The following is a 15,962-nucleotide window of genomic DNA, read 5'->3' as shown; positions in this document are numbered from 1 at the left end:
ACACACACCATGATAACTACACACACACACACACACACCATGATAACTACACACACACACCATGATAACTACACACACACACACCATGATAACTACACACACACACACACACACACCATGATAACTACACACACACACCATGATAACTACACACACACACACACACACACACCATGCTAACTACACACACACACACACACCATGATAACCACACACACACACACCATGATAACTACACACACACACACACCATGATAACTACACACACACACACCATGATAACTACACACACACACACCATGATACCTACACACACACACACCATGATAACTACACACACACACCATGATAACTACACACACACACCATGATAACTACACACACACACACCATGATAACTACACACACACCATGATAACTACACACACACACACACACCATGATAACTACACACACACACACACACACACCATGATAACTACACACACACACACACACCATGATAACCACACACACACACACCATGATAACTACACACACACACACCATGATAACTACACACACACACACCATGATAACTACACACACACACACACACCATGATAACTACACACACACACACACACACCATGATAACTACACACACACACACACACACACACCATGATAACCACACACACACACACCATGATAACTACACACACACACACACACCATGATAACTACACACACACACCATGATACCTACACACACACACACCATGATAACTACACACACACACCATGATAACTACACACACACACACCATGATAACTACACACACACCATGATAACTACACACACACACCATGATAACTACACACACACACACCATGATAACTACACACACACACCATGATAACTACACACACACACACCATGATAACGACACACACACACACCATGATAACTACACACACACACACCATGATAACTACACACACACACACACCATGATAACCACACACAGACACCATGATAACTACACACACACACCATGATAACCACACACACACACACCATGATAACTACACACACACACCATGATACCTACACACACACACACCATGATAACTACACACACACACCATGATACCTACACACACACACACCATGATAACTACACACACACACCATGATAACTACACACACACACACCATGATAACTACACACACACACCATGATAACTACACACACACACACCATGATAACTACACACACACACCATGATAACTACACACACACACCATGATAACTACACACACACACCATGATAACTACACACACACACCATGATAACTACACACACACCATGATAACTACACACACACACACACCATGATAACTACACACACACACCATGATAACTACACACCCACCATGATAACTACACACCCACCATGATAACTACACACACCATGATAACTACACACACACACACCATGATAACTACACACACACACACCATGATAACTACACACACACACACACCATGATAACTACACACACACCATGATAACTACACACACACACACACCATGATAACTACACACACACACCATGATAACTACACACACACCATGATAACCACACACACACACCATGATAACTACACACACACACACCATGATAACTACACACACACACCATGATAACTACACACACACACCATGATAACTACACACACACCATGATAACCACACACACACACCATGATAACTACACACACACACACCATGATAACTACACACACACACCATGATAACTACACACACACACCATGATAACTACACACACACACCATGATAACTACACACACACACACCATGATAACTACACACACACACCATGATAACTACACACACACACCATGATAACTACACACACACCATGATAACTACACACACACACACCATGATAACTACACACACACCATGATAACTACACACACCATGATAACTACACACACGATAACCACACACGATAACCACACACACACAACATGATAACCACACACACCATGATAACTACACACACACACCATGATAACTACACACACGATAACCACACACGATAACCACACACATACAACATGATAACCACACACACCATGATAACCACACACACACACACCATGATAACCACACACACACACCATGATAACTACACACACACACCATGATAACCACACACACACACACAACATGATAACTACACACACGATAACCACACACACACCATTATAACCACACACACACCATGATAACCACACACACACACACCATGATAACTACACACACACCATGATAACCACACACACACCATGATAACCACACACACACCATGATAACTACACACACACCATGATAACTACACACACACACACCATGATAACTACACACACACACCATGATAACTACACACACACACGATAACCACACACACACAACATGATAACCACACACACCATGATAACTACACACACACACACCATGATAACTACACACACACACCATGATAACTACACACACACACCATGATAACTGCACACACACACCATGATAACTACACACACACACACACCAATGTACCTGTTTTCCTGTCTCATGAGTCTGTAGATGTCAAACTGGTAGTCTCCCTGTCCCTGGAACAACTCCTCATCCTCTGAGATATCACAGGACACTGTAAGACCATCTACACACACAGAGAAGTTACAACTAAAAAGAGACTGCATTTGTTACATAAAAAATGAAAAGAGAGGTAGGTAGAGAGAGAGAGAGAGAGAGACAGAGACAGAGAGAGAGAGAGAGAGAGAGAGAGAGAGAGAGAGAGAGAGACAGAGAGAGAGAGAGACAGAGAGACAGAGAGACAGAGAGAGAGAGAGAGACAGAGAGAGAGAGAGAGAGAGAGACAGAGAGACAGAGAGACAGAGAGACAGAGAGAGAGAGAGAGAGAGAGAGAGAGAGAGAGAGACAGAGAGAGAGAGAGAGAGACAGAGACAGAGAGAGAGGAGGTGGACTGACCGATCTCGAGCCTGGAGAGGGAGTAGTCGATGATGCGTACGGTCACCCCCCTGGTCTCTAAGGAATGGTTTGTTCCATTGAGGAGGAAACTCCCCTCCTTCTCCTTAGTGGACCGGACCAATACGTTGCCCCAGTGGAGGTCCCTGAGGAAAGGAGACCAGGTCACTAACACACCCCACCCACTCCTTAGTGGACCGGACCAACACAGTGGAGGTCCCCAGGAGACCAGGTCACTAACACACCCCACCCACTCCTTAGTGGACCGGACCAACACAGTGGAGGTCCCCAGGAGACCAGGTCACTAACACACCCCACCCACTCCTTAGTGGACCGGACCAACACAGTGGTGGCCCCCAGGAGACCAGGTCACTAACACACCCCACCCACTCCTTAGTGGACCGGACCAACACAGTGGAGGTCCCCAGGAGACCAGGTCACTAACACACACAAAGAGACAGACAGACAGACAGTGTTAGGTGTGTTGTGTACCTGTGTTACCAGACAGACAGACAGACAGACAGACAGTGTTAGGTGTGGTGTGTACCTGTGTTACCAGACAGACAGACAGACAGACAGAGTTAGGTGTGTACCTGTTACCAGACAGACAGACAGACAGACAGACAGTGTTAGGTGTGGTGTGTACCTGTGTTACCAGACAGACAGACAGACAGACAGAGTTAGGTGTGTACCTGTGTTACCAGACAGACAGACAGACAGACAGGTCAGACAGGACAGACAGACAGGACAGACAGACAGATGAGACAGACGGTCAGACAGACAGACAGAGACAGACAGACGGTCAGACAGACAGACAGACGGACAGACAGACAGACAGACCTGTGTTCGAAGCAGAGCTCCTGTTCAGCCACAGCCAGAGTTAGGTGTGTACCTGTGTTACCAGACAGACAGACCTGTGTTCGAAGCAGAGCTCCTGTTCAGCCACAGCCAGAGTTAGGTGTGTACCTGTGTTACCAGACAGACAGACCTGTGTTCGAAGCAGAGCTCCTGTTCAGCCACAGCCAGAGTTAGGTGTGTACCTGTGTTACCAGACAGACAGACCTGTGTTCGAAGCAGAGCTCCTGTTCAGCCACAGCCAGAGTTAGGTGTGTACCTGTGTTACCAGACAGACAGACCTGTGTTCGAAGCAGAGCTCCTGTTCAGCCACAGCCAGAGTTAGGTGTGTACCTGTGTTACCAGACAGACAGACCTGTGTTCGAAGCAGAGCTCCTGTTCAGCCACAGCCAGAGTTAGGTGTGTACCTGTGTTACCAGACAGACAGACCTGTGTTCGAAGCAGAGCTCCTGTTCAGCCACAGCCAGAGCAGCCGTCACCTGGTGGAGGACACTCTTAGCTACCATCAACGACGCCAGCTGGAGAGGAGAGGGGGAGGGGGGGAGAGGAGTGGAGGGGGAGAGGAGGAGGAGGGGGGAGAGGAGGAGGAGAGGAGGAGAGAGGACAGGAGGGGGGAGAGGACAGGGGGAGAGTGGAGGGGGAGGAGAGAGAGAGGAGGAGGGGAGAGGACAGGGGGAGAGGGGGAGAGGAGGAGGGGAGAGGACAGGAGGGGGGAGAGGGGGAGGAGAGGAGGAGAGAGGGGGAGGGGGAGAGGGGAAGGGGGAGAGGACAGGAGGGGGGAGAGGAGGAGAGAGAGAGGAGAGAGGATGAGAGAGAGAGGAGGAGAGTTTAAGTTCGTTTATATATATATATATATATATATCACTCAAGACTGCTCCAAACTCTAATTCACAATCACATACAGTGTAGAGTTAGAGAGAACCAACCCCCCTCCCCTCCCCTGCTCACCTGTCTTCCTGTTCTCCAAACTCCTCCCTCCCCTGCTCACCTGTCTTCCTGTTCTCCAAACTCCTCCCTCCCCTCCTCACCTGTCTTCCTGTTCTCCAAACTCCTCCCTCCCCTCCTCACCTGTCTTCCTGTTCTCCAAGTCACTGTCTCCAAACTCCTCCCTCCCCTCCTCACCTGTCTTCCTGTTCTCCAGGTCACTGGTCTCCTAACTCCTCCCTCCCCTGCTCACCTGTCTTCCTGTTCTCCAAACTCCTCCCTCCCCTCCTCACCTGTCTTCCTGTTCTCCAAGTCACTGTCTCCAAACTCCTCCCTCCCCTCCTCACCTGTCTTCCTGTTCTCCAGGTCACTGGTCTCCTAACTCCTCCCTCCCCTGCTCACCTGTCTTCCTGTTCTCCAAACTCCTCCCTCCCCTGCTCACCTGTCTTCCTGTTCTCCAGGTCACTGGTCCCCAAACTCCTCCCTCCCCTCCTCACCTGTCTTCCTGTTCTCCAAACTCCTCCCTCCCCTCCTCACCTGTCTTCCTGTTCTCCAAACTCCTCCCTCCCCTGCTCACCTGTCTTCCTGTTCTCCAAACTCCTCCCTCCCCTCCTCACCTGTCTTCCTGTTCTCCAAACTCCTCCCTCCCCTCCTCACCTGTCTTCCTGTTCTCCAGGTCACTGTCTCCAAACTCCTCCCTCCCCTCCTCACCTGTCTTCCTGTTCTCCAAACTCCTCCCTCCCCTCCTCACCTGTCTTCCTGTTCTCCAGGTCACTGTCTCCAAACTCCTCCCTCCCCTCCTCACCTGTCTTCCTGTTCTCCAAACTCCTCCCTCCCCTCCTCACCTGTCTTCCTGTTCTCCAAACTCCTCCCTCCCCTCCTCACCTGTCTTCCTGTTCTCCAAACTCCTCCCTCCCCTGCTCACCTGTCTTCCTGTTCTCCAGGTCACTGGTCTCCAAACTCCTCCCTCCCCTCCTCACCTGTCTTCCTGTTCTCCAAACTCCTCCCTCCCCTCCTCACCTGTCTTCCTGTTCTCCAGGTCACTGTCTCCAAACTCCTCCCTCCCCTCCTCACCTGTCTTCCTGTTCTCCAAACTCCTCCCTCCCCTCCTCACCTGTCTTCCTGTTCTCCAGGTCAATGTCTCCAAACTCAAACTCCTCCCTCCCCTGCTCACCTGTCTTCCTGTTCTCCAGGTCACTGGTCTCAAAACTTAAAAAACTCCTCCCTCCCCCGCTCACCTGTCCGTTACTGTTCTCCAGGTCACTGCCTCCAAACTCAAACTCCAGGATCAGAAACAGCTGCTCCTCACTGAAGAAATCTGACCACAGAGAGACAGACAGGTTAGAGTCAGACAGACAGGTTAGAGACAGACAGACAGACAGGTTAGAGACAGACAGACAGGTTAGAGACAGACAGACAGACAGGTTAGAGACAGACAGGTTAGAGTCAGACAGACAGGTTAGAGACAGACAGGTTAGAGACAGACAGACAGGTTAGAGACAGACAGGTTAGAGACAGACAGACAGGTTAGAGTCAGACAGACAGACAGGTTAGAGACAGACAGGTTAGAGACAGACAGACAGACAGGTTAGAGTCAGACAGACAGGTTAGAGACAGACAGACAGACAGGTTAGAGACAGACAGGTTAGAGTCAGACAGACAGGTTAGAGACAGACAGGTTAGAGACAGACAGACAGGTTAGAGACAGACAGGTTAGAGACAGACAGACAGGTTAGAGACAGACAGGTTAGAGACAGACAGACAGACATGTTAGAGACAGACAGACAGACAGGTTAGAGACAGACAGGTTAGAGACAGACAGACAGACAGGTTAGAGTCAGACAGACAGGTTAGAGACAGACAGACAGACAGGTTAGAGACAGACAGGTTAGAGTCAGACAGACAGGTTAGAGACAGACAGGTTAGAGACAGACAGACAGGTTAGAGACAGACAGGTTAGACAGACAGACAGGTTAGAGTCAGACAGGTTAGAGACAGGCAGACAGGTTAGAGTCAGACAGACAGACAGGTTAGAGACAGACAGGTTAGAGACAGACAGACAGGTTAGAGTCAGACAGACAGGTTAGAGACAAGACAGACAGGTTAGAGTCAGACAGGTTAGAGACAGACAGACAGGTTAGAGTCAGACAGACAGACAGGTTAGAGACAGACAGACAGACAGGTTAGAGACAGACAGACAGGTTAGAGACAGACAGGTTAGAGACAGGCAGACAGGTTAGAGACAGACAGACAGGTTAGAGTCAGACAGGTTAGAGACAGACAGACAGGTTAGAGTCAGACAGACAGACAGGTTAGAGACAGACAGGTTAGAGACAGACAGACAGGTTAGAGTCAGACAGGTTAGAGACAGACAGACAGGTTAGAGACAGACAGACAGGTTAGAGTCAGACAGGTTAGAGACAGACAGACAGGTTAGAGTCAGACAGACAGACAGGTTAGAGACAGACAGGTTAGAGACAGACAGACAGGTTAGAGTCAGACAGGTTAGAGACAGACAGACAGGTTAGAGACAGGCAGACAGGTTAGAGACAGACAGACAGGTTAGAGTCAGACAGACAGACAGGTTAGAGACAGACAGACAGACAGGTTAGAGACAGACAGACAGGTTAGAGACAGACAGACAGGTTAGAGACAGACAGGTTAGAGACAAGACAGGTTAGAGACAAGACAGACAGGTTAGAGACAGACAGGTTAGAGACAGACAGACAGACAGGTTAGAGACAGACAGGTTAGAGACAGACAGACAGGTTAGAGACAGACAGGTTAGAGACAGACAGACAGGTTAGAGTCAGACAGGTTAGAGACAGACAGACAGGTTAGAGACAGGCAGACAGGTTAGAGTCAGACAGACAGACAGGTTAGAGACAGACAGACAGACAGGTTAGAGACAGACAGACAGGTTAGAGACAGACAGACAGGTTAGAGACAGACAGACAGGTTAGAGACAGACAGGTTAGAGACAGACAGGTTAGAGTCAGGCAGACAGGTTAGAGACAGACAGACAGGTTAGAGACAGACAGACAGGTTAGAGACAGACAGACAGGTTAGAGACAGACAGGTTAGAGACAGACAGGTTAGAGACAGACAGGTTAGAGACAGACAGGTTAGAGTCAGGCAGACAGGTTAGAGACAGACAGGTTAGAGTCAGGCAGACAGGTTAGAGACAGACAGGTTAGAGTCAGGCAGACAGGTTAGAGACAGACAGGTTAGAGACAGACAGACAGGTTAGAGACAGACAGACAGGTTAGAGACAGACAGACAGGTTAGAGACAGACAGGTTAGAGACAGACAGACAGGTTAGAGACAGACAGACAGGTTAGAGACAGACAGACAGGTTAGAGACAGACAGACAGGTTAGAGACAGACAGGTTAGAGTCAGACAGACAGACAGGTTAGAGACAAGACAGGTTAGAGACAGACAGGTTAGAGTCAGACAGACAGACAGGTTAGAGACAAGACAGGTTAGAGACAGACAGGTTAGAGACAGACAGGTTAGAGACAGACAGGTTAGAGACAGACAGGTTAGAGACAGACAGACAGGTTAGAGACAGACAGACAGGTTAGAGACAGACAGACAGGTTAGAGACAAGACAGACAGGTTAGAGACAGACAGGTTAGAGACAGACAGACAGGTCAGAGCAGGTTAAACTCATTTTTCCCCAGGTACAGTGAGGGAATAAAGTATTTGATCCCCTGCTGATTTTGTACGTTTGCCCACTGACAAAGACATGATCAGTCTATCATTTTAATGGTAGGTTTATTTGAACAGAGAGACAGAATAACAACAAAAAAATCCAGAAAAACGCATGTCAAAAATGTTATAAATTGATTTGCATTTTAATGAGGTGCATTCGGAAAGTATTCAGCCCCTGACTTTGTCAACATTTTGTTACGTTACAGCCTTATTCTAAAATGGATTAAATTATTTTTTTCCCCACTCAGCAATCTACACACAATACCCCATAAAGACAAAGCAAAAACAGGTTTAGACATTTTTGCAAATGTACTTAAAATAAACAGCAATACCTTATTTACATAAGTATTCAGACCCTTTGCAATGAGACTCAATTTAGCTCAGGTGCATCCTGTTTGTATTGATCATCCTTGAGATGTTTCTACAACTTGATTGGAGTCCACCTGGGGTAAATTCAATTGATTGGACATGATTTGTAAAGGCACACACCTGTCTATATAAGGTCCCACAGTTGACAGTGCATGTCAGAGCAAAAACCAAGCCATGAGGTTGAAGGAATTGTCCGTAGAGCTCCGAGACAGGATTGTGTCGAGGCACTGATCTGGGGAAGGGTACAAAAACAATTCTGCAGCATTGAAGGTCCCCAAGAACACAGTGGCCTCCATCATTCTTAAATGGAAGAGGTTTGGAACCACCAAGACTCTTCCTAGAGCTGGCCGCCCGGCCAAACTGAGCAATCGGGGGAGAAGGGCCTTGGTCAGGGAGGTGACCAAGAACCCGATGGTCACACTGACAGAGCTCCAGAGTTTCTGTGGAGATGGGAGAACCTCCCAGAAGGACAACCATCTCTGCAGCACTCCACCAATCAGGCCTTTATGATAGAGTGGCCAGACGGAAGCCACTCCTCAGTAAAAGACACATGACAGCCCGCTTGGAGTTTGCCAAAAGGCACCTAAAGGACTCTCAGACCATGAGAAACAAGATTCTCTGGTCTGATGAGACCAAGATTGAACTCTTTGGCCTGAATACCAAGCGTCACGTCGGGAGGAAACCTGGCACCATCCCTACGGTGAAGCATGGTGGTGGCAGCATCATGCTGTGGGGATGTTTATCAGCGGCAGGGAGACTAGTCAGGATCGAGGCAAAGATGAACGGAGCAAAATACAGAGAGATCCTTGATGAAAACCTGTTCCAGAGCGCTCAGGACCTCAGACTGGGGCGAAGGTTCAACTTCCAACAGGACAAAGACCCTAAGCACACAGCCAAGACAACGCAGGAGTGGCTTTGGGACAAGTCTCTGAATGTTCTTGAGTGGCCCAGCCAGAGCCTGGACTTGAACCCGATCGAACATCTCTGGAGAGATCTGAAAATAGCTGTGCAACGACGCTCCCCATCCAACCTGACAGAGTTTGAGAGGATCTGCAGAGAAGAATGGGAGAAACTCCCCAAATAGAAGTGTGCCAAGCTTGTAGCGTCATACCCAAGAAGACTCAATGCTGTAATCGCTGCCAAAGGTGCTTCAACAAAGTACTGAGTAAAGGGTCTGAATACTTATGTAAATATTATATTTCAGTTGTTTTTCATACATTTGCAAAACAATTCAAAAACCTGTTTTTTTTTGTGTGTCATTGTCATTATGGGGTATTGTGTGTAGATTGATGAGGGGAAAAAACAATTTAATCAATTTTAGAATAAGGCTGTAATTAACAAAATATGGAAAAAGTAAAAGGGTCTGAATCCTTTCTGAATCCTTTCTGAATGCTCCTAGAGAGAAGGGGGATACTGAAGCGTTGATGACAGTTCTACAGTCTCCATCAGAGGCCTTTTGGCGTAGATCAGGGTTCTTCAATTCCGGTCCTGGAGGGCCGAAACACTTCTGTTTTTTTTATTTCTACCCGGTAGTTAATTGCACTCACCTGGTGTCCCGGGTCTGAATTAGCCCCTGATTAGAAGGAGAGGATGAAAAACAGAGGTGTTTCGGCCCTCCAGGACCGGAATTGAAGAACCCTGGCATAGATGGTAAATCTCTAATTTCTGGCCTGCAACATTGTAAAGATTGTGCCCCTCCATGGCTCTTGATATACATTGATTGGTAGGTTACACTATATTTAGATACTTCAACTACTGCCTGAGACACCTTCGCTATTTGTCTCCGTACTAAATAAAATGGTGAAACACTATTTGTGATTGGGATCTTTGTTTCTTAAGAAAGTATTCAGACCCCTTGACTCCATATTTTGTTGTTACAGCAGGAATTCAAAATGGATTTTAAAAAAATCTCACCCATCTACACACAATATCCCATAATGCCATTCGGTCTTCACCGAGGTCCGGAGGACCGCACTGAAAATGGGCTATATTTCCTCACAGTCAAAACTTGCTAAAGATAGTCCTCCATCCATCGCTTTGGGAATCTGATGGTCCCCGACTGTCTAGCTTTCATTTAGGTGATTATTAGCGAGCCAAGAACCTGTGTCCATTATCATTTCTACACAGTTTTGATTTGGTTTTAGTCATTAAAGTATATTGAGAAAATAATCTACAAAAAAAAAAGAATAATCTACTTTTACTCAAACTACCCACGGGCCGGATGACACCCCTGGGTTAGAGGTAGACAGGCAGGTGAGACAGACAGGTAGACAGGTGTACAGGAAGACAGGTAGACAGGTAGACAGGTGTACAGGTAGACAGGTGTACAGGAAGACAGGTGTACAGGAAGACAGGTGTACAGGTAGACAGGTAGACAGGTGTACAGGAAGACAGGTGTACAGGAAGACAGGTGTACAGGTAGACAGGTGTACAGGTGTACAGGTAGACAGGTAGACAGGTGAAACAGACAGGTGTACAGGTAGACAGGTGTACAGGTAGACAGGTAGACAGGTGTACAGGTAGACAGGTGTACAGGAAGACAGGTGTACAGGTAGACAGGTGTACAGGAAGACAGGTGTACAGGAAGACAGGTGTACAGGTAGACAGGTGTACAGGTAGACAGGTAGACAGGTGTACAGGTAGACAGGTGTACAGGAAGACAGGTAGACAGGTAGACAGGTGTACAGGTAGACAGGTGTACAGGTAGACAGGTGTACAGGAAGACAGGTGTACAGGAAGACAGGTAGACAGGTGTACAGGAAGACAGGTGTACAGGAAGACAGGTGTACAGGTAGACAGGTGTACAGGTAGACAGGTAGACAGGTGTACAGGTAGACAGGTGTACAGGAAGACAGGTGTACAGGTAGACAGGTAGACAGGTGAAACAGACAGGTGTACAGGTAGACAGGTGTACAGGAAGACAGGTGTACAGGAAGACAGGTGTACAGGTAGACAGGTGTACAGGTAGACAGGTGTACAGGAAGACAGGTGTACAGGTAGACAGGTAGACAGGTGTACAGGTGTACAGGTAGACAGGTAGACAGGTGAAACAGACAGGTGTACAGGTAGACAGGTGAAACAGACAGGTGTACAGGTAGACAGGTGTACAGGTAGACAGGTGAAACAGACAGGTGTACAGGTAGACAGGTGAGACAGACAGGTGTACAGGAAGACAGGTGAGACAGACAGGTGTACAGGTAGACAGGTAGACAGACAGGTGTACAGGTAGACAGGTAGACAGACAGGTGTACAGGTAGACAGGTAGACAGACAGGTGTACAGGTAGACAGGTAGACAGACCGGTGTACAGGTAGACAGGTGTACAGGTAGACAGGTGTACAGGTAGACAGGTGAAACAGACAGGTGTACAGGTAGACAGGTGAAACAGACAGGTGTACAGGTAGACAGGTGTACAGGTAGACAGGTGTACAGGTAGACAGGTGAAACAGACAGGTGTACAGGTAGACAGGTGTACAGGTAGACAGGTGTACAGGTAGACAGGTGAAACAGACAGGTGTACAGGTAGACAGGTGTACAGGTAGACAGGTGTACAGGTAGACAGGTGAAACAGACAGGTGTACAGGTAGACAGGTAGACAGGTGTACAGGTAGACAGGTGTACAGGTAGACAGGTGAAACAGACAGGTGTACAGGTAGACAGGTGTACAGGTAGACAGGTGTACAGGTAGACAGGTGAAACAGACAGGTGTACAGGTAGACAGGTGTACAGGTAGACAGGTGTACAGGTAGACAGGTAGACAGGTGAAACAGACAGGTGTACAGGTAGACAGGTGTACAGGTAGACAGGTGTACAGGTAGACAGGTGAAACAGACAGGTGTACAGGTAGACAGGTGTACAGGTAGACAGGTGTACAGGTAGACAGGTGAAACAGACAGACAGGTGTACAGGTAGACAGGTGTACAGGTAGACAGGTGTACAGGTAGACAGGTGTACAGGTAGACAGGTGTACAGGTAGACAGGTGAAACAGACAGGTGTACAGGTAGACAGGTAGACAGGTGTACAGGTAGACAGGTGAAACAGACAGGTGTACAGGTAGACAGGTGTACAGGTAGACAGGTGTACAGGTAGACAGGTGTACAGGTGTCTCTCTCTCACCTGGTCTGTCATTCTCTGATCCTCTCTGTGTGTTGAAGGAGTCCCAGGCTTTTAGCAGGCCTGGAGGGTAGCAGCCCTGGACACAGTGGAGACTGGACACACACACTACCATTAGTACTACTACCTATTCACCTATCAATTCTACACAGATTATCTGAGAGAGAGACAGAGAGAGACAAGAGACAGAGACAGAGAAGAGAAGAGAGAGAGGCAGAGAGAGACAGAGACAGAGAGAGAGAGACAGAGAGAGGAGACAGAGAGACAGAGAGGAGAGAGAGAGAGAGCGAGAGAGAGAGAGAGAGAGAGAGAGAGAGACAGAGAGAGGAGACAGAGAGACAGAGAGGAGAGAGAGAGAGAGAGAGAGAGAGAGAGAGAGAGAGAGAGAGAGGAGACAGACAGACAGAGAGACAGAGAAAGCGAGAGAGCGAGAGAAGAGAGACAGACAGAGAGAGAGACAGAGAGAGCGAGCGAGAGAGCGAGCGAGAGAGACAGAGAGAGAGAGAGAGGGAGACAGACAGGAGAGAGAGGGGAGACAGAGAGAGACAGGAGAGAGAGAGGGAGGGAGGGGGAGAGAGAGAGAGAGAGAGAGAGAGAGAGACAGAGAAGAGACAGAGACAGAGAGACAAAGAGAGAGAGAGAGAGAGAGAGAGAGAGAGAGAGAGAGAGAGAGAGAGAGAGAGAGAGAGGAGCCAGTGTGTTTACTCCTTCAGTCCGATGAAGCCAGTGGTCTGGTTGTGTTGCTTCTCCTTTAGACTGCTCAGCTCCCTGAGACAGACAGACAGACAGACAGACAGACAGACAGACAGACAGACAGCATTAGTACACAACCACACTGGAATACACACACTAGTGATGCACGGGTTGACTCATAACCTTTAGTCCCCACAGTTATATCCGCGGGCGCCATTAATAAGAGAGAAAACAATGCATTAAAAAATACATAAATGTATAATTCTTGTGCAATTTATATCTAAGGGCTACATTTAGGTTTTTCTTGCATCATTTTTTATCTGGCATTAGTGCATCAGGCTGAGCTTTAGGGTCCAACTGTACGTAAAATACACGCCGATCGCCAAATGCTTTTTGGGAACTTGGGCAGAAAGAGGACAATGTCGGGAGTTTAATTCAATAAGAGAAAATCTGTGAAATGGAGAGTTGAAAATAAAGTAATGTTTGGGAAAGATTTGGTAAAAGTGTTAAAAGAGGATGATAGCAGTGTCTGCTATGTTATGTGTGATGATTGTGAGGCTCTATACAAATTAGACAGTCACAAGACGGGGACTTCAAATAGGCCTGTGGCACGTCAAGGGAACTGTCGCCTACTGTTCAGATGGGTTAAATGGAAACTGACATCTGGACACTGACTATAGGTCCGTAACCTCTCACATAGCCTAATATAATACGAACTCCTGCAGTAAAATGATTCACCAATTGTGAATTTTGACTCGGGAACAGGAGTGGAGAGAAATATGATTTCTTTCAGCATCTTGAGGGAAAGCAGCAGTAAGACGCGTCCATCTTTATCAGCATCATAAAAAAAGTATTTCAACCACATTAAAATATGCATCCAAACCGAACTGAAATCTTATCAGAAACAACGTTGGGTCGTTTTCACAGCTTTCCGTTTCCTTACAACCGGTCAAACCTGTGCATAATGTCCAATTGGCATCAATGTCCAAACGTTTGACTGGTACTGTATATATATATATATATATATTTACGCCCATCTCAGTGAACTAATCCATTGCAGAGGCCTAGACTAAAAGCCAATTTTTGCTTGATCCAAAAATGTGGTCGGAGGCTCCATGTGGAATCTGAGAAAGCCAGCAGGAGCGGGAGAAGAACAGCTGGGTCAGGTTAAGGATTTTTCTTCTTCTGGTTATCTAGATCTCTGGCGCCCTCTTGAGGCATTTGTTTTATTTCATCAACCCGTTAGCTTTAGGCATCAGACAAGCTCAATGCGTATAGTTGTTTTTATTAAAACACATAGGGTGTGTCTATATATGGAAAAATACACGTTTAACATTTTAGACCAATCGATTGGTCGAAAGAACAGACGACTTTCGGTCTACCAAGGTTTTTTTTTTTTTTTTTTTGGTCGGGGGACCGCCCTAAATTATAGACAAGTTGACTAACAAATAGCCTACCAAAATGTTGGAAATTACAAGCAGAAACATCTAAATTACCCCCCCAAAATAAAACTGCACCCCCCTGTCAAATCCTCATTCTGCTGTCTGACTGCACAGCGCATTCTCTATATTAGCAGGTTAGGGTCCGGTGCAGGCCTCAGTCTTTCACTTGATCACATATAGTCAGTCGGTTGCAGACGGGTTATTAGCAGGTTAGGGTCCGGTGCAGGCCTCAGTCTTTCACTTGATCACATATAGTCCGTCGGTTGCAGACGGGTTATTAGCAGGTTAGGGTCCGGTGCAGGCCTCAGTCTTTCACTTGATCACATATAGTCAGTCGGTTGCAGACGGGTTATTAGCAGGTTAGGGTCCGGTGCAGGCCTCAGTCTTTCACTTGATCACATATAGTCAGTCGGTTGCAGACGGGTTATTAGCAGGTTAGGGTCCGGTGCAGGCCTCAGTCTTTCACTTGATCACATATAGTCAGTCGGTTGCAGACGGGTTATTAGCAGGTTAGGGTCCGGTGCAGGCCTCAGTCTTTCACTTGATCACATATAGTCAGTCGGTTGCAGACGGGTTATTAGCAGGTTAGGGTCCGGTGCAGGCCTCAGTCTTTCACTTGATCACATATAGTCAGTCGGTTGCAGACGGGTTATTAGCAGGTTAGGGTCCGGTGCAGGCCTCAGTCTTTCACTTGATCACATATAGTCAGTCGGTTGCAGACGGGTTATTAGCAGGTTAGGGTCCGGTGCAGGCCTCAGTCTTTCACTTGATCACATATAGTCAGTCGGTT

The 15,962-nt window shown here is 47.4% G+C and overlaps 1 protein-coding gene across 1 annotated transcript in view; it reads right to left on the bottom strand.

Annotated features, from left to right (window-relative positions):
• Positions 1 to 2,624: 2,624 nt before the first annotated feature.
• haspin (histone H3 associated protein kinase) overlaps positions 2,625 to 15,962 on the bottom strand; it is a gene marked incomplete at its 3' end in the record, with an annotated part of 25,575 nt that continues 12,237 nt past the window's right edge. Inside the window, exons 10-15 of the mRNA XM_084191923.1 lie at positions 13,743 to 13,805; positions 13,041 to 13,132; positions 6,079 to 6,158; positions 4,346 to 4,434; positions 3,065 to 3,207; positions 2,625 to 2,735 (exon numbers count right to left, since the gene is read on the bottom strand). Coding sequence (XP_084048049.1) covers positions 2,625 to 2,735; positions 3,065 to 3,207; positions 4,346 to 4,434; positions 6,079 to 6,158; positions 13,041 to 13,132; positions 13,743 to 13,805 — 578 coding nt within the window. The remainder of the gene's footprint in view (positions 2,736 to 3,064; positions 3,208 to 4,345; positions 4,435 to 6,078; positions 6,159 to 13,040; positions 13,133 to 13,742; positions 13,806 to 15,962) is intronic.

Source organism: Coregonus lavaretus (assembly GCF_964263955.1).
Source record: "Coregonus lavaretus genome assembly, contig: HAP1_SCAFFOLD_3596, whole genome shotgun sequence".
NCBI lineage: Eukaryota > Metazoa > Chordata > Actinopteri > Salmoniformes > Salmonidae > Coregonus > Coregonus lavaretus.
The sequence above is the reverse complement of the archived record's forward strand: the minus strand, read 5'-3'. Positions and strand labels throughout refer to the sequence as shown.